The 27,484-nt window shown below is 37.9% G+C and overlaps 1 protein-coding gene and 2 non-coding genes across 7 annotated transcripts; all 3 read right to left on the bottom strand.

Annotated features, from left to right (window-relative positions):
* NAP1L4 (nucleosome assembly protein 1 like 4) lies at positions 1 to 27,484 on the bottom strand. 5 transcript variants are annotated; one of them, XR_009819020.1, is made up of 17 exons: positions 27,364 to 27,482; positions 25,652 to 25,693; positions 23,470 to 23,501; positions 22,304 to 22,368; positions 20,806 to 20,905; positions 20,081 to 20,222; positions 19,880 to 19,966; positions 18,313 to 18,432; positions 17,500 to 17,571; positions 14,031 to 14,170; positions 12,183 to 12,328; positions 10,414 to 10,436; positions 9,661 to 9,780; positions 9,301 to 9,330; positions 7,981 to 8,058; positions 6,786 to 6,823; positions 1 to 1,273 (listed from the first exon to the last, which is right to left on the bottom strand). XR_009819020.1 is itself a non-coding variant. In XM_061999192.1 (17 exons), exons 3-16 carry the CDS (start codon positions 23,481 to 23,483, stop codon positions 6,818 to 6,820), a joined length of 1,122 nt encoding a protein of 373 aa, XP_061855176.1. In that variant the 5' UTR covers positions 23,484 to 23,501; positions 25,652 to 25,693; positions 27,364 to 27,482; the 3' UTR covers positions 1 to 1,273; positions 6,786 to 6,817. The 5 variants fall into 5 exon arrangements, 3 of the variants coding, with proteins under 3 accessions (XP_061855176.1, XP_061855175.1, XP_061855174.1); XM_061999192.1 differs by having other exon boundaries at positions 7,981 to 8,037; XM_061999191.1 differs by lacking the exon at positions 6,786 to 6,823 and having other exon boundaries at positions 7,981 to 8,037.
* Positions 16,285 to 16,405, bottom strand: LOC133625884 (small nucleolar RNA SNORA54). Its single transcript, XR_009819133.1, has one exon. It is a non-coding gene; the product is annotated as a small nucleolar RNA SNORA54 (small nucleolar RNA).
* Positions 19,551 to 19,678, bottom strand: LOC133625883 (small nucleolar RNA SNORA54). The gene has a single exon (XR_009819132.1). It is a non-coding gene; the product is annotated as a small nucleolar RNA SNORA54 (small nucleolar RNA).

The following is a 27,484-nucleotide window of genomic DNA, read 5'->3' as shown; positions in this document are numbered from 1 at the left end:
TCATCATGTTTCACAACTTTAATAGAATATTCTATCTATTCTGTACAAATTGAAAACACAGTATTAAGTTACAAATGTGTAAGGTAAGGCTGGAGCACTCTACATGCCTGGTCACAGTGTTGATACAGCTGCTATTCAACTGCTGCCAGAGGTTGGCAATGGATGCTGAAACTAGAAACGTGTACCTGAAGTGCCACACAAAAAGTAGTTTTGAAGACTTCAGAGCTTTAAATAAAACAAATTGTGAAACAAAGTAATTTCAGTGCTGCAAGTAAGACACCAAAACTTGAGATTTATTGAACAGAATTTTGATAAACTTCTGTGTTCATAGTGAAAGGTCCCTCCATGCTGGACACTAAGCAGTAAGACTACTGGGAATTTTCTGGTTCTTTGGCTGCAACCCACTTCCATCAACAGCAACAGTTTGGCCTTTGCATTTTGATCTTCTTCCAGAAGGGTGGTCATTCTGATGCAAGTTTGTTTCTTCTGTCTAGACTACTACATTGAGATCCATCAGCATTGTTTTACGAGTACCCATGTTGTATGCAAAGGAGGAAGATTTTCAAGTATATTAAAAAACTATTAAAAAGCACTAATTCTGCCAAAGTACTTACAAACATGAATAAATAAATATTAAGATGAACAACTAAGTCTCAAATATGACACCCCCTTCAATGAAGTAAAATTACTTCAATTGGTTTTACTGAGATAATAAATATGACATTTAAAGCTGCTCAAGCACTAGTTCAATTTGTAGGTTGCAAGAAACATTTAAAAAAGTGGGGAGGAAACTAGCAAAAGAAGTTATATTGCTCTATTTGTTTCAGCTACCATACATTTAATCCATTTACTTTAGCTCTCAGCACATTGCTGTTTCACAACTGTCAGTGTTTAACAAGGAAATGGGTAACCCTCACTCGGGAGTCTGGACTATTCCCCTAAGCATAGGGCAAAAGGCTCCAAAGGCCCCCCGACGTACTTGGCTACAGTGTACCAACGGCTGTAGAGTGTGCTTTATTGAAACCTCATATTTCCCAAATGCATTGAAGTTGTCACTGTACATGTTAAGCAATAAAGAAAAGTTAGTGAAAATCATGCATTTTTAAAACAAAATTAATTTTAAGCGTTGTTAATAAGATTGTGCTGCAGCAATGGAATATCCTGAACTGCAGGCCAGGTATCCAAGTATTTGTTACAAGTTGTTCAAATATCATTTCCAAGTGGTATTTCCTTATTACTGTTGTTTGCATTCAGCAGGCTGGCTGGAATCTTTCTGTACAGAGGAGGGAAAAAAGAAAAGAAAATGAGTAGCTGACAATCAAACTGGCATACAAGAAAATACTTCAACAAGTAAAAGAAATGGGCTATGCAGTTTTGAATTAGCTAGAGATGTCATTAGCAGGTACAGAAGAGCTACATGTAAACTCGTCTAGATCATAAAGGTCTGGACAGCAGTCATCACAGCATGTATTGGGTTTCCCCCTGCCCCCAAATGCCTGGTACCCCATAATATTTTTCATCTACATTTGTGTTCTTTACACTCCATCCAGTAGGCCAAGGCTCCACCTCTTCCTCCCCCCAGTGAAAGGCTCTAATTGACTTTCAGGTCCCATTAAAGAGTTTAAAAATAAACTTCCTCCTCCTCAGGAGCTGTGAGGAAGGCAGGAGGCAGGGATGGGACAGCTGCTTATTCCACAGCACATTTGAGTTTCTCCTCAGATGTTTTGCCCCTTCTGTAAAGGTGACAAAAATGTAAATTGATGTGTTGATTTCTTCTAGGTTCTGCACCACCAGCAGGTAACTAACTATTCAACAGTTTAACACTGGGCAAGAAGTCCACATGTTAATCTGAATAAGTAGAAACACCTTCATTAGGTAGTAAAACAACTTCCCCTTTGGCAAATGAAGGTGTATTTGGGAAGGAGAACAAGTATTCAAACAGCTACAAAGTTCTGCACAAAAAAAAGTACTGCACTTTTTTGTTGTAAAACAGGATTCTTAGAAAGCAGAAAATATTCAGTACTTCTTGTCTGGTGCTTAACACAGATCATTACAAACAAGTAGCAGTCACAGAAACCTGCTGAATTCTCAAAGAAAAATTCAGGTATAAAAGTATGACACCTCAACTGTCACTGCCTGCCAATGAAAATATTTCTTGGTAACTATCCTGAAGAGCAGCTTTATGTGTTGTGAAAGAATTAAACATGCAAGAGATCACTAGTACATTGAGTAACCGAGAGCTAAGATAACTTCACTATTTTGCCTGTAGTGAGGAAATACACATGCAAGAGAGATTCCTTATCAAAAGGTCTGCCTTTGATAATCTGCACTAGTCCCAGACTATTTTTTTCTTTCCTCACCTAAACTGCTTTAGGGTTATAGCAGTCACTATCATTCTCACTAGAAGGCTGGATTAAAGCCAAATGCTCCCTCTTCTGCACAGATACACCAAAAACATCCTTCAGTCTTCTTCCTTGTGGTTTTCCTCCCCAACGCATCTGGCTTACTTCAACTTTGTACTCTCTCTCACCCGCCTGGAGTCCCAAATAACACTGATGTGAATTAATTTTCACTGAGCTGGGACTAAATACAGTATGAACTCACATAGCCAGAGAGTGGTAGGGGCTGGAAGGGACCTTTGCAGATCATCTAGTCCAACCTCCCTGCTAAAGCAGGTCCACCTAGATCGAGGGATGATTACACAGAACACAAAGAGCATTCTCTCTCACAGAAAAAAAGGGAAAACCTGACTGCTAGTGGTAATACGTTGCACGCTGTTCCTTTTCATCTAGAGGCAGGCAAAACACAGCAACATTTTTATCAAAAAGCTTTCCAAAGGTATGTTTTTCTTATAATAGCTCTATATTTAGCATGGCCACTGAGTGGTGCACAGTCTCACTTCCCCTCCCCCACACACTCCAGATAAGAGCCATAATCTAGTAACAAATCCATTATTTAGAAAGTACTTAAGTCTTTGGATTTCCCTCCTTCCTACCTATCCACCTGTTACATTTAGGAGACACACTCAGGTTAACCACTGCAACAGTTGCAGCTGCGTTTTAACCAATCACCCAAAACCCCTTGTTGTATTTTCTAACAAACTTCATTATCTCCTCTATTTCTGTAAACATTTAGATCATATTATTGCATATAAATTTCTATGCTGTAAAAACTGAGTCATGGAGATTACAAAGTTCTTTAAGTACTTTCCAGGGTTGGTTATTGCTCTCAGACAAAAAAAAACACAACACCCACCGGTTTAAGGGGCTTCTCAGTTATGACTCAGTTGTTGGGGAATTTTGAGAAATACAGCTATTTTAATCTATTTTTAGGTCACAGGTAAGGGCACTTCTATCTTGACCATATACATAAATTAAGTAGGCCACAGGTAAGAAGTCAGTATCTCAAATCCAGATTCCAATATGACCTGTTTTCTTCACTAGCACAGCTCTGCCCTTGTGGTCAAGCACATGAGCTCCACGTTGCCTTCAGCTACCTGTCAGCCGCACAGAAAGCACCTCACAGTCCCCACAGAGGACCACAATCTCCCTCGAGTTCCAGCTGCACCATCGGGCACATGCATCTTGAAACTTATCTTGGGCTTGTAATGGCTCCTGTCAGGTGAGGGACCAGACCCAGAGCTGGGAGTATGATCTAGATCCTACACCTGTACTCCCTTGGGCAAGGCTCTAAAGCTTGAGCCTGTGCTTCCCAGTGTCCACACTGTTAAGATTTCCAATCATGCTGTATTTCCCTAAATTAACTTCAAGATAACTTAAAGGTGGTGAAGTGCATTGGCCCAGCAATAAAGAGTAAACAGAGACTTTAACTGGTGCAGGTAAGGAGGAGTTGCATCTTATTTTTAAGATACTTAGCAGCAGACACGCTGACATTCACTACCAGTGCTACAGGGATAAGAAAGAATTCTTGTCATAAGGAGATCCTCTGCAGCAGTGACTTGAACACACATGAAAAGTGGCAGGATTTGTTTGTTATTTTTACATCTTTACAGTATTTAATAATATCTACTTATTCTGTGCAAGGAGCTTAAACTACTCTGGGCCTTTGATTCCAGTTTGAGACACTGTTCCAACAGAGATATACAAGCTAAGTAAGTGAGACCCCATCTGTTTTTTCTCATTTGCTAACAAGCATCAATATAAAGGGGTTTTGCCAGTGCCTCATTTCTTGCATCACTTGCTCAGAACTGAAAAAAGTACTCTTGCTACAACAAACATGAACATTTTTCTTCTGGTATTTCATTAACCATGAGAACAATGCAAGAAACTTGAAGTAATCAGTTTACATCCAAGACCCCTCACTTAGACATCAGCAATTACATGACATAAAGTGCATCAGCTGCTCATGGATATAGATAATATGCATTAAACTTAAAGAGGGAATTTCACCTAAAATTTGCAGGATCATTGGGGCTAAAACAGAGAAGAAAAGTAGGTTGGAAGTGGTATTGCTCCCATGATTTTCAGATACACAGCCCACTGCATCTACTCATCCAACTAGTCTGGTGTCCTAAAGGATTAAGATATAAGGTCCAAAGCATCCACACTGTTTATCTGGTTTGGAAGGTTTAAATTGCTAAAAATCTTTTGAGCAGTAACTTTTCACATAGAGAGACATAGAATTTCTATGCATCTGTAATGTTTAAACAGATTAGGCAGGATACATTCCTAGGTCACCTAAACAGCAAATCAAGCCTTTACCTCCTTCCTTTTACAAATCACTTTTTGGGAAGCTTCTGCTACAGTACAGCCGTGTGAGTACAAGCAGCCCATCAAGAGCTTATCTGACTACCAAGCAGACTTTGCTGCCAACAGCAGGCATTAAAGCTGATGTCCTTTCCAGAGAAAGACAAAAGTCTTTCACTACTTCAAATATAATTTCTTTTAATCTCTGTTATTGAATGAGAAAAAGCAAGGATAACAGACGTATGCATAGAAAGTACACTCAGAGCTAACTGCAGCTCAGCACACCAGTGGTCTGAACTGCCTCCTCCCCAACCAGACAAAATGCTTCAAAGGTTCTGAAAATGAATTTGCTGCTAACAGGCCTGTCTGCCATTGTTACTTAAAAGACAGACTAAGCACCCTAAAGCACATGTAGTCTTTCCCCACGGCAGCTTTCTAGTTCATAATTCAAACCAGTATTCTGTACCATCTTGTCAGATACTTCTCAATTCAACCATAGCCTCAAGTAATGTGAAATAAAGGCAGCTAAAGGAACAAGGCATGCAAGCACATAGAGAACATACTTGACAAAACAAGCTACATTATCTGGTTTTGTAGCATCTTCTGAAGCTACTTCCAGTTATCTGACTGCTCAGTCTTCCAAAGACACAACTTATGTATCGATTAAGTGCTTTGTTCAAGAGATGAAAATGATCTGTGTCTAACTGAACACCTCAAATGTACTTAAAACTGACAAGACTGAGAAGATAGAAGGAGTTAACAAAGCAGCGTGGTGACAGTGTAGTGAACGTAGTACAACAATAATGGAAGAGAGGCAACATGGAAGTGAGTGAAGAGGAGAAACTGGATTTGAAATGAAAACTGACCAAAGAACAATTATTTTTTGAGTACATGAAAAGGAAAACTATTCTATATTATAAGAAAAAGGGACAGAGGGATGGGACTGAAAGGCAAAGAGGGGCTGGGGACAGGGAGAAACAGGACCAGACACTGGATGAACAGAAGGAATGGAAAACAGGATGAGATACAAGTCTTAAAAGTCAAAAAAACCCAGAATTTCAAGTTGACTCGAAAAACCAAGGCCAGTGGATGACAGTTTTTAATTGCAATAAGGAAGACAGCTGTGTAACAGACTGCAGTAGGACAATATATACGCTGTTGTGACAAATGGATGTTCTACTACTGCAGGTGAATAAACAGAGCAAGTATGTTGAGGCAAGGTGGTTGGCTTCAAGGTGTATCAGATTGGAAATCATTAAAAAATACACAAACCACCACACAGTTCAATCTTGAGTTTAACAAAGGCAAAGATGGGGATTATCTATGCAGAGAGAATGAGCTGGAAAGAATACAGCTTCTAAATTACCAAAGGAAAAAAAAAACCTCACAAACAAGTCTAAAATAGAGGGGAAGAAAGTATGGAGCCTGTTGCAGGGATTGTCCTCTATGAGGCATGGGATGAAAGGTGACAGTATGCACTACAAGGAACTTCTTTCTTCTTTTAAACATTTAAAGACACATCAGCAGGAGGGCAATACCTGTTCAAAATCATGAAAGCTCAAGAAAAAGCCTTCCAAGAGTGACTGACTGTCTTTTTCAGGCAGAATAAGAGCAATGAAGAAAAAGACATACTAAGCAAGCTGATGACTTACAGAGGTTCAAGAGAAGAGGAAGAGATATTTAAGAAATAATTTGCAAGTACACTAGAGACAGTGAAGAGATGCAACAGGAAATCAGAAACTGGGAAAAAAAAAAAAGATTGCCAAGTCTCAGAATCTTTTATCATGTGTATATAAAATACAGTTTGACCGATACAAAGGCAAAGCAGAAGTTGTGCCAGGAAGACAGAGGTCATTAAAAAAAAAACCAAAAGAGTCTAATTTAATATGATTAAAGGTATTTATCTCTACACACTTCTCCATTTTTTACTAATAAAACCTGAACTTTCAAGTCATCACTCCCCCATTCTTTTTCCCATACAAAGTAAACAAGAAAATAAAAAACCCTAGAAAACAAACCACATTGCATGGCTACAAATGAGACTCTGGGAAGTTAGGTATGAACGGAATTCCACCTTACCTAGAAATGTATGAATGATAAACAGACTTAAATTACACCTAAATGGGAAAAAATTGAAAGGAACTGTCAGCATGAATGAAAAGTGAAATGTACAAAATAATACAGAAGGCAACATCCATAACCTTCCAAGATACCGTAAGCTTTTTGTCTACAGAACATCAAGTCCTTAGAAAGGATATTTGATACTTAGCACAAATATGCTTGACTCAGAACAAACATTTTGTTTCTCAGCTGTCCAACTTTCTTCCACAACAGGTACACTACTGCATTTTGATCCTGCAGAGTAGAGTCAGAACACTCACTTCTGCCACTCTAATCCTCTTTGATCGATCTTTCCACAAGACTCTTTAGTTTACAGTAGTTTTCAATAGAGAAAAACATGCTCAATTCTTGACACTGTGACAAAAAACATTAACTAGTGATACAATGTTGTATATAAAACTCTACATCAGAAGAGTGACATGTTAAGCTGCTATTAAGACTTTCATCCAAAGATCAAGCAGGTTTGCATGCCTTCGGTTATTCATCATAAAAAATTGAAAGCCAATGTTTTAAGAACTAAACGAATGCAAGTCTCTCACCACTGTCCCAGCTTTTCTAAGCATAAGCACTACCTTTACCATGACTGAAGGACTGAAAAGTACGTATCAGAAGGAGCACTAACCCTTCAGGCTGAATTTAAACTTTACAAGACCTGCTTTAAAAATTCGGAGTTTGAGGACTAGCTTTTTTTTATTCCTAGCTGAGTACAGACATGCAGGAGGCTGATCTGTAGCCAACAGGACAACAAAAAAGAACAATTCTAACAAAGAAAGCAAATACAAGCTAGTTGAGAATTCTCAGATTAATTCCAAGTTGAAGTCCAGACACAGAATATCTGACTATGACCTTTCTAAAGGAAAAAATATATGGCATTATTATCTAGAGATACCGCTAAGTAAAGACACATAGGTTCAGAAATTATCTTCTTGCTGCAGGCTGGAAGACAAAACTTGCATTTTCTGAATTTACAGAAACATTTACTTTGCTCTTAAAGGAAATCTGAGTGCTGAAGAAGACGAAACCTTTGCAGTCAGAAGCTAGGGTGGCTTTTGTCTTTTAATACTTTACTAATCTTTTAACAAACTATTATAACCTTAGTTATATTGCTCATGATTGCAGCCTGCGCTATGACTAAGCAAACAAAAATCCTTACCTTAGGATCACTCTCTGCATCTTCTTCCTCTTCTCCCTCCTCTTCCCCCTCCAACTCCTATGACAAAATAGAGATAAACTAACAGAAATTAAAACAGGTTAAAAGTGCAACTTTTTGTAATGGAGAATAAACAAAATAGTAAGTTATACTATCACTGTATTCTAGAGTGTTTCAGATGTCAACATTAAAACTACTTGGGCTGACTTAAAAGGATTCAGTATCTTCAACATCTTAAAGCAAAATCCTTAAAAGAAGACTTAAAAAGTAAAATTTAAAATATTCACCATGGCTTAAGGCAACCTTCCTACATAGGTTGCTGCAGTCTCCCAGTCATTTTTTAACTTCTACATGACATAGTATTTCGAATCTTACAGCTCTGGTAGTAAGTATATTTGTCTAATCTTGTTCTCTGGTTTGACCTCCTTCGAAAAGTCTCTCTTTATTTGGATTATTGGGACAGGCTCTGTATTCCTGCACAGGATTTTGCAGTATTTTCACACTCTTGCCATGGGAGATATTAAAAATATGTGTAGACTTCTGTCGAGACCCAGCTCAGAAAAAAACAAAAGAGAAATATTTTGTCACTCAACAGCCTGAACAACAATTCTGTATTGCAACTTGCAGAGAGAAAAAGAGACTGCAAGCTGATGGCTGCAAGCTTGGTAGTTTCTGCCACGGTGAACTTGACAACTGCCAGGTATGTGCCTTTAACCAATTAGCAAGAACACCAAGGTAACATAAAAACATCATTACCTGTAAAGGATATTGGTTCATTTCAGTGTGGTATCATTTAGTGGTTTGTGCCAAGCCTTTCACAGTATATTTATACTCATATAAAACTACTGTAAATAGACCAGAGGTCTTGGTATACTAGAAATTCCAGCCTAAATTAAGCCTTTCTCCTGAGCAGTTGCATACTCTCATCCTTTTACTTTACATTTAAGCAAGGCCCAGTCTTCAAGCTTAAGACAATTAAAAGCTGACATTTGAATTCCACTGCTGCCCAAGTAACAGATACTTTAAAGTAAGATTCAGGTTTTCATAACACAGTACTCAAAGCTCGTCTTTAATTTTTGACTCATGGCAGAAAGCAGCTTTCAAAATGCTAGAAAAAAAAATAGGGATAAATGTTCTTGCAGAAAGTACTTTTCTGATAAGGAGAAACAGCTATAGATTTTATAAATCAGGAATGCTGAACTCTTTCAGAAAGAAGTATTATACAAGATCATTTATGAACAACCATCTTCTGCTCCATATAGCACTATTTCTGGAACATGGCAGCTAATTAGTTACATATAAAAGATACAGTATGCATCTCACCTCCTCTTCACCTTCTTCACCTTCTTCAAACTGAAAAACAAACCCAAGCTTTTATTAGCTCTGCTCATATTTGCATAAAGTCTTCTGCAGTCATAGGTCTAGCATTTTCAAACACAACTGAACAGATTGTGTTCAGTGAAAACTGTTTTCAAACAGTAACTGAAATTAGGCCCCTTCCAGAATCAGATATTAACAACTCAAAGCAGGTTGAATGATTCTCTCCTAATTCTATTTAACAGGAATCTCTTCAGGGTTTGTGTTATTCTCATATAATTATACCACATACTAGACTAATCAGAAAAAGGAGTATGTTTCTATCTGCATGGTGACCAACAAACAAAACAGTGATAGTATACATACGTTATCATCATCCTCTATAGCTTCCCCAGTGAAATAAAGCACAGCACGAGGGACTATCCTTTCACGGAAGAAGTGCCCAATTTCAAAGTCTGCTGCTAAAGTAAACTCCGAATCTTCATCCTGAAAAGTAAGTCAGTTTGATTTTTCTACTAGAAGTATGATGTGTTACAGAGGGGCAAACAAAAGCATTTCAGAGTTACAGGTTTGAGAAACACTGCACCATCATCAAGATCACCCCTCATGTCACACGTATCTTCAGTACACTTTGTACCAAAGAAATACTGTAAATCTAAATACAGATTTGCCTATCAGAGATTTTAAGAGTTTTCTACTTTTACATATAGGCTACTGTCTGCAGAAACACTTTCTATTAAGAAGGTTCATATAGCTGGTTCATAATGGCTGGTTCTGACACCTGATGATACAGAATTGTTCAGAATGCTTTGGATTGCTTTTTAAAAATGTAAGTCACACAGCAGCCAGGCAGCAGTGCTGAATGGCTAGGGAAAATAGTGACCTCTTCCCAACAGAGACTGCACCAGCAAGACATGTAATAGGAAAATGCCAACAGATCGCCTGGAGAAGTCAACAGTATCTTTCATTTTATCAAGACGAAGCTAACATTTGGCAAAAGCAACAATAATAATAGAAATATATAATACTTCATAAAAGACCAGAATAGTCCCCACAGAGATGTTTAGCAGAAACGATACAGCAAAGAGCCATTGTGCAATTTCTGAAATGTAAACTTACCAATGACTCTCCATCACCAGATACTGTAAAACAAAAAGATAGCACATTTAAGAGAAGTTTGCATAGTTTAGCCCACATCAGTATTCAAGATGACAAAACACAGGATAAAGATCTTTCTCTTATCACAAAAAAATGGGGCTATAGAAGCCTTCAGAAGCTGACTATTAAATCTTTAAAAACAATTTAGATTCATCCTAAATTAAGCCTACAGAAGTTACACTTGCAAGAATTTTACATGCTATAATAAAAGCATTAAAGCTGACATTTTCACGCCAAAGATTTTTGCACAAGAAATACTCTCTAAATAAATGGGTTCAGAAGGCATGCAGATCACATTTCTCCTCTCAGGGCAATACATTTTGTTTCTATACTGATGCTGTAATTACCGTAACTTGATTTTGCTAGAGCACTACAAACTCTCTCCTCAAACACAGATGCTACCAAATAGATTGACATTTTGTCATGCATCTGAAAAGCACTGTTGAGAAAAGGCCTGTTACTGTAACTAGTAAGGAATTGGGAAGGTTTTTTTGTTTAAAACAGACAAGCAAAACAGATTTCCTTTCTCTACTCAAGTGCTATGGTACTGTGCAAGTGATAGTTTGGTTTAGTCTGCTCCCAAGTTGAAAATGCAAGTAGAAAATGGAAGTATCAACTGCCAGCAGGTATCAGAATCTTCCTTCTTACACAGCTACCTACAGAGTGTGTCCTTTAAGTGTTTAAAAAAGCCATCATAAAGTCATCTCAAATCTCAATACCCTTCTGCAAGCATCAACTACAAACAAAAAAAATGTTGCTTAAGTTAAAGGAAATTTCTGAACTAAAAATCCAACTTGGGAAATACTTATCACTTCTTTCTTTTCCCCATGTACACAGGGATTAGCAGGAGTATTTAGAAGTGACAGGTAGTTCACAGCAGCCTATGACCAAATCATAGAATTATAGAATCACAGAGTGGTAGGAGTTGGAAGGGACCTTTAGAGATCATCTAAGTCCAACTCCCTTGCAGAAGCAGGTTCACCTAGATCAGGTTGCACAGGAACACGTTCAGGCAGGTCTTGAAGACCTCCAAGGAAGGAGACTCCACAACCCCTCTGGGCAGCCTGTGCCAGGGCTCCCTCACCTGAACAGTGAAATAGTTTTTTCTTATATTTAGGAATCAAAAACTAATGTCCCTTTTGTTCAGTACATTACTTAAGTCCTGCTTCTTCCATTCACACTTGGGAAGAAGTGTACAATGAGAGAGGTATCAAAAAGGAAGAACGTTTTTTGAATCCACCAAAACTGTTTTAAATATGTGTGTACGCATCTAGTGTTACATTACTATGAAAATTAGAAAGGTATGTATGGAGTATTAGGGATCACCAATCAACTACAGAAGAAAAGTTCCACCACTTAAAAGGTTTAAATGAAACCAATACACTATAACTTGACCAACACTGGAAGAGATTTCCTTTGAATGTTAAAAGCCACAAATTGATGCATGGAGCCATCCTGTGGTAAAACAAGTTAACTTCTTTAAGAAAGTCTATACAAGACTCTTTCCATGCTATGAATCCTATTTACACAGCAAACCTAATGGCCAAATTCTACAGAATAACGTGAGAACAAAATAATCTGTTTGGATGGGCTGCAGTTTACTATCTTTCTAGGCTAAGAAAAAAGCAGACAATGCAGCAGCATAAGGAGTTTGTAGGTAAGGTGTATAAACATATATAAATGAAAAAACATAATTTTAAGAATCAGAAATTCTCCATTTTCAAGCTTACCCTTTATTGGGCTGAAGAAGTTAAAAAAAGAATCATTAGGTACTTGTTTAGTAATTGTCCGAACTGTGCCTCGACCCTTATGTTTCTGTTTTTTCTTGATTGTTTTAACTGTAACATTTTTTCCTTTCTTCCAGTCAATAGTACATCTAGAGAGGACATATAGGAAACAGCACTTTAAAGACAAGACATCAGCAAAAGTAAGGAACTAAGCATTAGAGCAACAAACATTGAAGATAGCTTGTCACTCTCCAGATAAAGCTGGTTTGACACACTCTGGCAACCAAATCTACTTGATGAGATGCCAAGTTGATGGACTGCAGTGATAAGAGATTACATGTATGTTGGACATAACAATACTTCCTCAAATAAAAAAAACATAAAGTCATTGAATGGTTTAGGTGGGAAGGGACCTTAAATGTCATCTAGTTGCTACTCCCCTGCCCACAGTAGGTTGTTCCAAGCCGCATCCAGCCTGAACACTTGAACACTTACAGGGACGGGGCATGGATCACTTCTCTGGGCAACCTGTTCCTGCAACTCACTACCCTCACAGGCAAGAGCTTTTTCCCTGTATCTAATCTAAATCTACCCTCTGTCAGTTTAAAGCCATTACCACTGGTAGTAACACTAAGTGCTCATGTAAAAAGTTGCCCTCTGGCTTTCTTGTAGGCCCCCAGTAGGCAATATAAGGACTCCCCAAAGCCTTCTTCTCCAGGCTGAACAACTTTCTCTCTCTATCAGCTTGTCTTCACAGAAAAAAGCTGAAGAGTGTCTTTCCAGAGTAATCACTGCACCCACTCCACCCAAACTTTAATACCTCTTTGCCTTACTTAGTTTGTAACCAAGGACATGACCAAGCTATTTGAGAAAAGTCTCAAAAATCAAGAATTAATTCTTCCAACAATGTTACATCCTCTCACTTCAGGCCAAGGCAGCATCCATTTATCCTCAAAATAAATGCACAGAGTGGCCAGAAAGAGGCACATTTTAGCTCTCCAAAGAGCAGTGCTCTTATTGATGAGGTAGTCAAACACAGCAGGCTAATGTGATATACAGCTCACTAGACTTCAGAACATATTAAGAATTCACCATCCCACAGTTTCTGAACTCATTTTGCCCAAAAAAAAAAAAAAAGTCGCATTAGCCACAACTGCCAGAATCAAATTGTGTGGCCAGTATGTTCCAGTCTCAAAACTGACTGAAAGAGCACATCATACATATGACCAATTCCTGTCAGATTCAGAACTACTTCTTGCAGCTCTTTCTGGGAAGGAACAACCCCATGCGCCAGTACAGGCTGGGGGTTGACCTGCTGGAGAGCAGTTCTGCGGAAAGAGACCTGCAGGTCCTGGTTGATAATAAACTAAACATGAGCCAGCAATGTGACCTTGTGGCCAAGATGGCCAATGGCATCCTGGGATGCATCAAGAAGATGAATCAAGAAGAGTGTGGCCAGTACATCAAGTGAGGTTCTGCTCCCCTTCTACTGCTGGAATAAAAGTTGCAGAGTCCAAGAGAGTCTAAGGCTATTTACCAGACTGAAGATGGAGGTCTATGAAGTGTAATGACTAAAACAAATTTTCCCAGCTACCTGGAAATAAAAGGTTTGTTACTTCATTAGTAATCTCTTGAACCTGAAAGGTATAAGGTTTCAAATGTTGTTAAAATCTATCTCTCACTTCTACACGTTGAGACCAAGATCACAATCATCATCCCTACAAAAATGAGCAGTTCTTAAATCAGTAAAAATTTTATCTTCATTAATCATTACTATAGTGAGATAAAACAGCAACAGGAAAATATGGACTGTTACTTCAAGAAGTTTTTTGAATGTCAACTTCTCCTTACCCCTCACAATCAACTATTTCAGGTCCTTCAAATGAAAAGGGATCTGTCTTGTCCGGCTCCGATTTCATCTTGTATGTTTTTGTCAGGACTGAATTAGAAAAGTAGTCATTGGGCCCAAAGTGGAACTCTAACGAAAAAGACTGAAAAAAAGTTCCATTGTAATTTCATGCCACCAGTCGTGTTTATTTTAAATAGCGTATCAGCAAAATTATCATTAATCAAGCTCTAAATACAGGAAAAAAATGACAACTTGATGGCAAGCGTATCTTTCAAGCTATAGCAGAAGCAAGAAGTGAAGAATGTCAACCAATTCTGAACATGCAGGAAGTTTGAACAAACATTCAAATTATAATTCAGGTAATTAGTAAATTTCCTTCATCTTTACATATAGAACTGTTGTCTTAAAAGCAAACTTAGAAATCAGTGCTTTGAGATAATTCTTGGTTTCAGTTTCTATGGAGGCCTAGTCATCACCCTTGACTAGGGATGAAAAGGTTGTTTAGCTCTAAAGCCATTCTCATTTCAGAATACCACCATCAGGTTCCATTAGTCTCCCCACTGATCATTCAATGTCATGCCCTTGAGAGGATGAAGCAGACATTTCTAACTGAGTAAATAGATTGCAGGAGTCTGTATTTAAACAGTGTATTCCACCATGAACCAGAGGGGCTTTTTTTCCCCACTTGATAACAGAGAATGCTGCGAAGAACACTGCCTTTACAAAGTGAAGCCTAAGATTAAAATTATAAATGTCTTAACAGGTTGCAGCCTGAAGGTGTTTCTGTTCGAGCCTTCTGTGGCACCTAAAAATGGCAGAAATTCGGATTCTTAGAGAGAACAAAAACTCTGTTATGGAAAACTGCAGCATACACAATCTATCAATTTTTAAGTCTCTAAAGCTTTCAAAACTGCTTGCACAATCCTATATATACCAACTTTGCAGTCAGGATCACCTATGAACTATTCAGAAGTAAAACGAGACTCAAACTTCCATGGACCAGGAGACAAAGATTTTTCAGTAATATTGCTTTAGTTACTCGAAGGAGGAAAAAGGCTGCAGGTCAGTTCAATACCACAGCAAGGCTGAAACTAAAAACCCTCAACACCACCATTCCTACTACACAGCCACAGCATGCAACATTCCATGAATTTCCTCACATGACTGAAATCTGGAAAGACAGTCGTCAAGGTGTGATGGAGACTGGTGGCAAGAGCAGCCTTCCAACTCATATGCTTACACTTTAAGGAAAAGAAGCCACTGGGAACCACATGTGCACTAGCACATCTATATTGGCTTCACATAGCCTTTTCCAGCTTCAGTTTGATTTTAAAGTAATTCAAGACAGTTGGTATGGTTTGGAGGATGTCTTCAGCTATTGGAAATCTCTCTTGCAAATATGCCCAGGACAAAGGTCACAAATTTAACTTATCTAGTACAAGTGGCTTACATACATACTCAAATAACACCACAAAACTATCAGTAGAACCTGTGGCAGTGCTTAGCATGCAGGATTCCAAGGACTCATGAGACAAAAATACCTGCTGAGACTCCATTTCAGTGTTTCATTCACATCTGCTAATTAGCAGACAATAACAAGCAACTTAAAGTTTCACATACTATTGTGTTGTAATAAACTTTCCAGTAGTCTTTATTTAAATACCTTTGCTTCTGATATCAGCTTACCTTTGCACTGTTATTTCTAGATTTTCCCTGTAGCATAGAAGCCCTCACAAAGTTCAAAAAAAGAGAACTTCCTTATTTTAAGTTACTTTCTTCAGTTATACCCAGATGCTTCACCAGGTCTGAACATGCTAGCTAAAGATCCTGATATCTAAATATATGCTATATATACACACTATATATATACACACACAACTATAAATTACATTTATACAAATATATGTAAATATATTTATATGATAAATAAAAGCAAAATAGTAAGGGAATCGTGCTTCATGCAGATAAAGGTGTATATACACACACAGGTTATGGCAAATAGACCTTGGAAGCATCGTTACTGTACCAGGTAAACCTACTTTTGAATGACTGTAACTACAGTTAATCACCTTAGGTCAATGGTAAATCTGAAAATCACTTTTTTTTTTCACAGCAACCCCAGTAGAATCAGTGTATTTACTACACAGTGGTTATGTGAATTTTCTACAGTATAAAGCCACAATTGCTGTACCAATTTCAGGCAGGACAGTGACACACAACTGAATAACAGGTTTCACTCTAGTTAGAAATACATCCTTTTGTGTCCAAATTCAGAAGGGACATGGAATTTGTCAGCCTTCCATTATTGGATTTAATGTAGCACCGGAATGGAACCTATCCACAGAAATATGCTGTCAATAGGTTACGAACAGTGCAAGATAACAAATCCATTGATGTTTTAAAGACAGTTCTTCAGCTTAAGGTAACGTAAGCCAACCCTGAACAAAAACATAAAAACACTGTAGGCAAAACCAGCTACTCCTAAATAATCCAAGTGCCACTGAATAGATATGTTTCAACACAAAACCCACCAACTTCTTATAATACTTTGTTTAAACAATTAATTTTCTTCATAAAACTCATTTTCTCCTTCAGCCCCAGCAATTTTTAGGAATTCCCAATTGTTCCCTGTCCATACTACTTCCCTTGCCTATTGTCAGCTCAAATGTTTTCATACTAACAGAAGAAAGATGACGAGGACTAAGATCTGTTTCAGATGTCATTAACCTTTAAAAGGTATTTTGAGAAAGTCATTCCATCTTTCCTATATGAATCTTCAATTAAGCTCTCCTTGTATTTATCTGGCACTTCATCAGAAGACTAACTCTGTAGGACAAAATAAATACCACCAAATGTAAGGCAAAAGTCACAGAAATGAAGCTTTAAGAAAGTATATATAGGCTCAAATCTCATCCTTCTCCCTGCATCCCCTTCAAAATGAGTTCAAGAAGCACAGTCTGCATGAATTAAACAGAAGAACAATTTCTGACAAACATACTATTTGTTTTTGTATACAGAACTTAAACAGGAAAGCAACTAAAAAAATACAAAATTATACTTTAAAAATGACTCATTAGGTACAATTTTAAAACACTTATCTTTTTTAATAGGCAAAGTACCCGTCATTGCTTTTAATTAATATTGCCAAGTTAATTCTGAGTATTACTTACCACATTGAATTTTTTCAACAACTCATTTTCAAACCAAAAGCAGACTTGTAATTAGTTAGCTAGTTTGGAATTTCAGAGAGAAAAATACAGTAAAAACTAGACAGAATGGAGACAAGTGTAATCTAGTACCTACAATGATGTCCAGGAAGTCCTGACTAAGGATCAAAGAGAAAAGGGTCAGAAAATAAATCTCTAAAGCCAAAGTATGAAGATACTAGCCTAGAAAGAAACTCCATCCACACATTCCAGCACAAAAGAATGGAATGAAAATTTTCAATTGTTGTTCACCAAGCAGACTCACCATAGGCTGTCCAGGTTCAGAAAACTTAACTTTAATATCCTGCAGATGTTTCAAGATTGGTTCATCATATTCCTGAAATGTCAAAAAACAGAAAAAAAAGCAGTTCCTATTTAGTAGGCAATATTTAGAAGGAAAAAAATAACCTAGCTTGCTTGTTCAATCTGTTCTTAAGAACAAACCAAACCTTGCAATTATTCAACTATTTCAGTTAAAGTCAGATCCAAATTTCTTAAATGGAGTTGCAAATACCATGTGCCAAATTCTCAATCATTAGGGCTCATTTGCAGGAAACAAAGCTGCCATCATGCTAGGCTGTATGAGTATTACTGAAAACAAAATACCTTCATTAAGGTTATGTATTTCTGGTGAGATTTACAGAAAGATATACTTCAAGGAATTGCTCCTTAACAGCATTAAAAGCAATTAATACAACTGAGGACAAAACTACATAAGCTATCTAACATGAATTCTATTAATCCATGGGTATGATTGTATCATCCTTGTAAAAATTATCCTTTCTGGACTAAATTAACAGAACTGCAGAGCAATAGTTGTTGTAAGCAGCACTTAAGCTTGCATTGTAGTATCTACAAATGTTATTACAAAATAATTTCATAAACAACCCACATAGTTTTAGGCAGTTTGGGGACAAGTTGTTCTGCTTGTCCATCATTAGCCTTTTAAACATTGTCAGGGATTCTGAAGACTCAAAGACGTGCCTCATACACATACCATAAGCACCTTCTATTAACTGGAAAAAGTAGCAATCATTTTAATACATGACAGAAGTTATTCTTCTCAGCAGAAACTTACTTGTACTAATTCACTTAACATATCTACATTCCTAAAGATAGTAAACCAGAAGTCTGGAATTCCTTTGACATTTGTCTCTTCTGCTTTTTCTTCTATTATCACTGCATTTTTCAGGTCTCCCTGTCAAACAAGTAGAAAAATATTTAAAGAAACAAAATTGTGACTCCTTAAAATATTCAATTAACAGTAAGGTAGATGTACCAAACATATGCATCTGTGAAGCTGTGTTTAAGAAACATTTAAAGTTTACATCCTTTTTTTTCCTCTGTATCACACAAAGTTTATGTAAGTAACTAAACATACATACGTTTAATTCAGATTTACTTTCCACTCATTTGGAATTGTTCTGCACAATGACTAAACAGACTGAGACTTTCACTGATTGGATAAGCAGAAATAATGAAAACACTTTTCTGTCTTCTATAAACAGAAAAAACCCCCTCAAAGCATTTCTGTTATCTTGTTCCTGCAGCTACAAGGGTCAATGAGTGCTTCATGTAAAAATTTAATATAAAACTTTGCCATTTGAAATAGTTTTAAGTTTCCAGTTATGCAGAATATTTTAAGAAGTTGGTTTTCATGGTTTTTTTTTCCATTATTATGCTGTCTTCCATTATTATCTACACATAAATGTCAAATGTTACAAAAAAGATGACTTAAGTCACTTCTCTAGCTCCAAAAAACAGAAACTTGGCAGTCCAATTTAGTTGCATTGCACTTTTCCTTTTGCACCACTAGAGAGCAGCAAATACCCTTGTTATGACTAGTCAAGCGCATGAAGCAGCTGTTTACCTGCCATCTAGACGTGTTTGGAATCTCGTAATTGCATGGAATATATCCTACCAATGCTGCACTCACACAAAGCCTGAAAATCGTTTTTTGCTTATGCACAGAGTACTGTGTCACAGTATATCTCATGAGATCAGCAATAACAAAGAACAATTCTCTATGTATACAGAACAGTGTCCAAAGGAAACTGAAGGAAAACAGGCCAGAACAAAAATGCAAAAACCTGACAGAATGGCAAACAGAGCATTTTAAGTAGGTTGCTTCTCTGAGAGAAAGAAGCCAGCCATAAGTATATATCTCCGGAAATGATGATATTAAGAGTAAAAATCAGTCTATAGATTACATTATTCCTACTAAATCTAGATAGCTCCTACTCAATTAACAAGTAGGAACTCACTAGTCTGCACATGACTAGGTGACATGTATCATCTGTACTTATGGAAAGCTAATTATGTCCCCCAAAATAAAGGGGACAGGCAGACAAACAGCCAGCCTTCTATTATCTTGGGGTATCCTGTAGCACTGGAATGGAACCCATTATCAGAAAGATGCTGTTAACAGGTTACGAACAGTGCAAAGGCAATTTTTTCAATTCACTTAAACTTGAAAAAAGGCTAAACTAAAAGTTCTAAAGCTTTTACTGGACTAAACAGTGGATTCATCAATCACTGATAAAAATCTTTATTTCAGAAAATGAATCTTTCAGTGGAAAACACTATACAGGAATTAGCTCTGGTAATCCAATAAATCTGTAGTTTACTACCCAGCTTGTACTCACAGCTAGTTTTTCTTCTTCTTCATTTTCACTGTGCCACTCTGACTCTGCATCTGTGGGTTCAGCTTCCCCATTAATAAACTCTCGTCTCTGTTTAAAAAAAAAAAAAGATCAAGAACGTAACTGAAAATGTAAAGTTACATATATGCAAACAGAACTGACTTAGCTAGAAGGAGAAAAAGATTATATATGCAGTCATCTCACCTTATCAAAAAGGGGCTGATAGAGTGCTGCATATTTTCTCTCTAAATCATGTACTTCTTCATAGAATTTAGCTTCTATGTGGGCACATTTCACCTGGAGCTGTTTCAAGGCATCAATTCTTCTTTTCACTGCTTTTGGTAAACTGAAAAACAAACAATTCTTTAAGGTTAGAAGTTAGTTGCTTCAGCATTATTTAACATATCGCTGTGAAGCAGGCTGCTTATAACTAAACACAATTTTAAAATAAAAGGCTTATGACAAACATACATACATGTTTCTTCAAAGTCTATTTAAAAGAGTTGAAATAATCCTCTCTCCTACACAAGTTGTTCTCAAAAGTGTTGTCTACCCTACAGTTTATATTAAACTAGGCTTCGAAGTAGGGATTTAGAGTGCCTGGACAGCAACCTGTCAAAAATCAATGCTGTGCACACCCTGAAAGAATAAGGGTCACAAGAAGGAAACAAAGACTTGGGGGGAGTTACATCTAATTGAAATAGTAATAGCCAAGGAAATACACTGAAGTGGACTAGTTTTACTTGCAATTTCATGTAACTAAACTGAAACTTAATTAACCCTTCCAGAAATGGACCACTATGAATCATGGTTCAAGTCAACCATTTTCTCAGTGAAGCATTTGTTCTGATTTCCTACATTAATTATACAGTACTAACACTCTATTCTACTTTCAGTCTTTCGAGACTTTTCCCATGCCCTGTACTTACGTTTCAATGTAACTTGAAGGAGTAAGTGCTGTATTGTCAAGACGTTCCTGTAGAGCTGCCAGGACCTGTGGATTTTGCATAACTTGGTCTGCTAGCTTTTCTACGAAAACAGAAAACACCTTCTAAATCAAAACTTTATTATATTCATAGTGCTTTTGTCATGCTGTGTGTCTTACAGCAGTCATGGTAAAAATACTATTTTCAGATCTCAATTAGCACCACTACAGTTAACTAATAAAATTACTTCAGGATCAGACTGCAGAAAAATAACTGCATAATGATAGAATATGCACTTCTCTTTGCAAATATATGAAAACTCTGCTTTTAAAAGCAAGTAGTTCATAGATATTATAAGTAATATAATACAAGTAAACATTCTGTCTTCCCTTTTGAAGTGAAAAATAGGAGTTTCTCTCTATTAGATTAGAAGCCACGCTTAAATTTCCAAGAACCACTGAATTATACTTCCAAGACAATTGTGTAAGTGTTTTCCAGTTAGACTCACTCCTCAAAAAGAAGACAGAAACTTTGTGTGCTGTATAACAAAGCAGCACAGCACTATGACCATTTCCTTGACAATTACTAACTTTTTTTTACATCAAAATACTCCTCAGTGATCTCAACACCTCACAGAAGACTATTTTTATGTGCAGTCAAATCTAAAATACTTCTGGCAAGGAGTTAAAAATTCTTATTAATAACTAAGACACTTTTCAAGTCTTTCCATTCTTTCTCAATGCTCTTGTCAGCAGACATTAAAAAACAATACATTGCACAGCACACAGTAATATGATGAAGTTTTTATATGAGTGGCTTTGAGTGTTGTTTGTTTGGGGGGATAAGGTGCTATATTTTCTTAATCCAACTTGACTATAAGAACTATTCAACAGTGTCTACCAGTTTAGATGTGATTTCCAACTGCCCATCACACAGGCTTTCTTAAAAAAGACCCTAAAGAATAATTAGTGGTCACACATGTGATCCCATCCAACTCCTCCCAGTTTCTAAAATGAATACGATGTCCTATGATATAGACCATCTCTCTGGCTAGCTCAGGTCACCTGTCATGGTCATGCTCCCTCCCAGCTTCTTGTGCACCTCCTTGCTAGCAGAGCATGCAAAACTGAAAAAAATCTTTGACAGAAGACAAGCACTACTTGGCAACAAGTCAAACATCAGTGTGTTATCAACACTATTCTTATACTAAATCCGAAGTGCAGCATTGTACCAACTGCTAGGAAGAAAATTAACTCTGTCCCAGCCAAAATCAAGACAATTATTGCAAAAATGTAGCCTTTTTTTTTTACTCCTGGCTGCAATAAACAGAGAAAATAGAGTGAATAGTTCACCTGAAAAACACTGCTTTGCTTTCAATAGTTAACACATCTGCAGTTTAAACCGTACAGGTTTTGGAACTGTAGGTAACAAAGCTTAAATACACAAGCACAACAGGCTTATTCTAACCTTTGTAATATTACCTACTACATGTATTTCTTACCTTTTTTGTCACCTGCATTTTTATTAGCAGCCTCCACAGAATCTGAAGCAGTATCTTCTGTTTTACTAAAAGAATTTTGAAAGGCATCACTTTATAAAAATGGTAACATTTAAGAACAAAGTAACCTGAATTCTCAGTGTTTACTACAGTACAAGTTTTAAACAAGTATGCCACTAAAAGGTTACGTATTTGTCTTCAAGCTTCACAAGAAAATAACCCTCAAACAACTCCCTCCATCAAAACAAAAACCACAGGCAAATAAACTCATCTCATTAAGTGAACGGCCAGCCTTTCATCTGCACTGGCTCACTCTTGCAGGAAAATGTTATCACTCAAATGAAAACAGAAGACATCATTTTAAGTGAAGAAAAACGTGTGAAAGGATAGAGGTAAGAAATTACTAAAAGGAAGACAAACAAGAGATCAAGTGGCTTTGATTAATAATAAAAACATTCATTTCTGCTCTAAAACAGAGATCTCCCTGCCACAATGTCTATCATCACACTTCCTGCACTGGAGAATGCCCAGAATGAGTCAACAGCCAGCAAGCATTCCCCATCTTGCCTGCCAGTTTACAGGTCCCAAAACACAGATTGGCTCTTGCTGAAATTAACTCTAACTCAGAGACAGGAGAAGAAAAGATACCATATATGCAAATGAGTATTATTAGTTACTGGATAGACTGGATTATCCAGCTTACCCTGGTGCACTGCAAGCCCCAAAAGACCAGCATCACACATCTATTTGCACCAGTTTAGCAATACTGTCACGTGTTCCAGAAACAGTATGAAAACTAGAAAATAGAACAGTGCCTTCTACATGCTGAAATCATACACAACAGACAGAGAAACACCACAGTGCTCCTTGCAAGTCTTTAGAGCTTTAGTTCACTGAAAACTGGATCAAGACAACATGAATTATATTAATCTAAGAACAAAGTAATTCTCTATCCAGTACACTACAATCTCAGCTTCTCCTACACCAAATGAGCATTTTATCCTTGCTGTAAGGAACAGCAATGTAGTTAGAGAAAAAACTATCATTTTATTCTCATCCAAGCTTGGTAAACCACTCTTCACAGGTAAAAAACACTCTCCCACAGAAGACCAGACATACAGTTGGCTCTAACTACCCTGACTTAGTTTCAAGAAAATCATCCAACATACCTGTTATCTGCCATCTGTGTGCTTGAAACCACCTGCAAGTTGAAATACAGTGTTTAAAAATACTTTAATGGTCACTTACTTACCTCAACAGAAGATGAAAACAGAATAGGCCATTTTTTAAAGCCTCAATATAAACCAACAGATGCTGGCTTTGCTGAAGAAATTCATCATGTGTAACATCCTTTAGCAAAACTAAGAGCTACCATAATGCCCAATCCAAACTGGACCTTGCTCATCATTTTTAAAGTCTGTTAGGTACTTTCATTTAACCCTTTTACATTTATTTTTTTCTGTTATATATTCCAAATGCTAATCATTTCTACAACACTGTAAGTCTCCAGGCTGAAGTGACACAGTTTCCTAGACTAGCTCTACGTTGTTAGGAAAAAAAAAAACAAGCCAAAGAGCAAGATATAAATACATTATTTTCTAATTCCTTGTCAGTATCACAGTAGATAATGCATTTTCAATTTCTGCATATACTATATTACTATGCTTGATCTGAAATCAATGAAAGCTCAAATTAATTATAACACTTTCAGATTATTTTTTTCTTACATCACTAGAGGAGAAAAATATACCTCACTTGCCTGTCTGATCAGGGCTATTTCTGTGATAGCTGCCTCAGCTGCACTATACTGAATGACAACCTAAAACTGCTACAAGACAGAGAGGCAAAAACTGAAGGAAAGAAAATTGTTTATCAACAGAAGGGGTTTTGACAGCAGCTACTAAGGAGGAATCCCCTACATAAAGATTTGCCTTTAATTTATTTATCTAGAGTGAGAAAATAAAGAGAAAATAGAAAAGTCAAAGTTTTGGAATTAGCAATGATTGAAACCAAGTCTAGTGCAGCCCCCCCCAGCCTCCAAAATCTAAATTAGCTCTCCTGAGGAACCAGAGATAGACAAGACTGCCTACTTTTTGCTGTTACTTCTTTATTAGGGCAAAATATCCAAGCCTGCCTATCAATTTTAATGATACAGGTTGTTTGAGGTTTTTTCTCCTCATTCTAAACAGTTCATCACAAATTCAAGTAATCACCACATACCATAGGTGATATTTTCCCCTATCAAGCCTTCAAGAAAGCAGATGTTTGTCTGCAAGTCAAATTTAGAATAGAAATTACATTCCATCATTCATGAGAGTCAACAGGTCTCACATCTTAAGATTTGATAAAGGCTATGCAGGCTGATCTTTGGCCCAGCTTGCAATACAGGACTCCCAAAGAAGAATCTAAGTGCTAATGACATCTTGAGTGGCAGCCAGAACAGGAGGCTCAGAGATCACATGCACTCTCCCATCTGCAAAATGCCAATTCCTGCTCTAAGCTAGAAAAGCAACATTTTCACAACCCTTTGAAATAGAGTTGAAAAGCTTTGTTTACAACACTACTGAGAGTGTAATGTAGATTATTCCACAGGAAGTTGCTTAATGTTTACCAAAAAAAAAAAAAAAAAGCACAAGCCCACCCTATTGATTAAGTCCAGGAACAAACAAAAGGGGTGTCTTGTAGACTAGATGTGTTTCAGTAACCCAGGCATAATTATTGGCAAACACTTATTCTTGCCTTAAACATAATATGAGAAAGTGTCAATGCCAGCAACCACCTATGAGAACAAACTAATATTTTTACTATCTCACAGCTGAAGAAATAAAGGAAAATACATGAGCCTGTCCTTCCATAGTAGACATAAGGCAGGAGGAAAAAAGCTATGATTAAAAAGGTAAGACAGAGCAAATTGACCTAATATCAGAGTTCAGCCAACAAGTTATATGATCCCAGTCACTATTAGAAGAAGCAACAGTAAGCAACTAAAAATGCAGACTCGCATTACTTAAAAATTGGCCTTGAAGACTTGTCCCTTCTAACCTAAGACCAGTGACAGAGGTGATGGAAAAAATTCACTCCACATTCAAATTCTTCTGCTCAATTCTGCTGTGTTTCCTGCAGGGAACTACTTCTCAACCCTGCTAAGGGAAGGCAAGATTCTCATTCCATTCTCATTCATTTTTTGAAAACACAGAATAAAGTTTCCATAACTTGAACAACTTTTAAGTAACAACTGAATTAATCTCCACTGGAACAGACCTGAATGGGGCGTGTTCTGACAAAAGCTGCTCACCTAAGTAACAAGAAACAACAACAGAAAAGACACCATTCCCTGGTGCAAACACATACCTTAAGTCTTGTTTTGCTCCTCAAAAGTTATTCCTTCAGCAACTAAAAAGCAAAAAGTATATAAACAAGTAATTAGAAATCACTTTCTTACGAATAACTTGTGATTCCCATTTTCATTACAGCTGCCTCCCAGTGACCTAACTGCTGCAGTTCCAAGCAAAACTGTTCAATGAAAGCTAGTGAGGGCAGTGGAGGAGAGAACAAGGTGAGAGACAAACTTAAATGCGCACCTCGTTAAAAAAAAATACAGTAGCAAAGCATGGACCCCTCTGATTTATTGCCTTAGTTATTTTCCAAGCAAGTGAACTCAATTTACAGACAAGACACGAATTTGAATGCCAAGAAAATAATAGTGGGAAGTATTTTTATTATCTTTACCACCAGCAGTAAGAGGCCAAATTTGTCTGATTTATTCTGGACAGTTCACTGTTTTCACATGACTAATCGAGACACAAAGCCTTGGGTTAAGGGAGCTCATCAACCACTTGTCCCACAAAGCAGGCTGCTGCAATTTGTCTACCACAAATGCCTCACACCATTGGTCACTTAAACCAATGAGAAACAAGTTAACTCTCCAAAGGATGAGACTTTAAAGGAAAACTATCTGCACATTTCATGGCAATGCATATTCATCAACAGAAGTGCACATAAAATAAAGTTTGCTAAAGGAAACTGTGTCTTGTTCAACAAGCCTTCTAAACACAACTAGAATACGAAGCAGGAAATGAATAGAGATCTGACCTCACAGGAAGACTCTACCCACAACTGTTACTGTTTTTCATAACTACAACAAATCAGAAAGGAAAGTTATTACTTCCTTTTCAGAGGTGCTGGGATGCAGCCCCATGGAAAATCACAAACATAAGTCTGGTACTTTCAGCAAAAAAATCAGAAACAATAATGAAAAAATCGTCAAGAGGAAGAAACTCATTTATCTGTTCCACAAGCCCTGAACACTACTAATACTTCATCTCAACTAGAAGTTTTCTTGAGGGAATGCTATTTTGGTTAGAGATGACTTGATAAAAATTTGTCTGGTGGCTCCGATTTCATCTGCAACTTAGATACTTGCTTCTCTACCTTTTGCTTTTAAAGCTCAGTAAACAGATGTTACCGAAACAGCGTTAAACAAAGCCTACAAACGCTGGTATTATATACAGTCGCAACAGTGAAAATTTTAATGAGGCCTCCACTTGAGACGGGGGCCTCGAAATGAAAAACCGCGTCCCCAAAATCCCACACCACGCTGAGGGAAACGGAAGAAATCTCGCCTGACCTCAGCGGCCGAGCGTTTGACTCAAGCCGAGCACCACGAGGCGAGCGAGCCAGAGAAAGTGCTCGCCACAAACAACCCTCCCACCCTCCCCCACTTCCCCCGGGAGGGCGGGGGAAGGGAAGGCTCGCTGCCAGGCTCCTCAGAGCGGGCGAGAGCGGCCATACATGTGGCCGCAACCCCTCCGTGCCCCCCTTCGTCGCTCCGTCGCCAGACTCAGCAGCGGTGCAGACTCTCTCAATCCTAACTTCTCAAGCCAGACTTAAAATGGTGCCGGGCCGAGCCCACCCCTCTCCACCAGGCGGCTCCAGGTGGCCCCCGCCGCCTCCGAGCTCCACCCCGGCGCAGGCCCTGACGGCGGCGGCCACGGCGCCCAGCTGAAGCTCTCCGCCTGCCCCCAGGCCGCCTCCAGGCCGGGCGCTAGGCGCCCCACGCTCACCTGCCCGCAGAGGCCCCGCGTCCCCTTGCGCCCGCAGAGGCAGCAGCGCCAGCCGCCGAACTGGTCGCAGGCTCACTCAGGCTGCGCCGCCGCTAAGAATCTCCCCGCCTATTGGCCTAAG

This window comes from Colius striatus, chromosome 7, assembly GCF_028858725.1.
Source record: "Colius striatus isolate bColStr4 chromosome 7, bColStr4.1.hap1, whole genome shotgun sequence".
Taxonomy (NCBI): Eukaryota; Metazoa; Chordata; class Aves; order Coliiformes; family Coliidae; genus Colius; species Colius striatus.
The sequence above is the reverse complement of the archived record's forward strand: the minus strand, read 5'-3'. Positions and strand labels throughout refer to the sequence as shown.

Coding starts and splice junctions, on each gene's coding strand:
- NAP1L4 (XM_061999190.1), bottom strand. Junction 20,906..22,303: donor AAATGCAGGTGACAAAAAAG/GTAAGAAATACA, acceptor CTGTTTTCGTAG/AAAAGCTAGCAGACCAAGTT. Junction 9,781..10,413: donor CTGGTGATGGAGAGTCATTG/GTAAGTTTACAT, acceptor CTTACTTTTCAG/GATGAAGATTCGGAGTTTAC.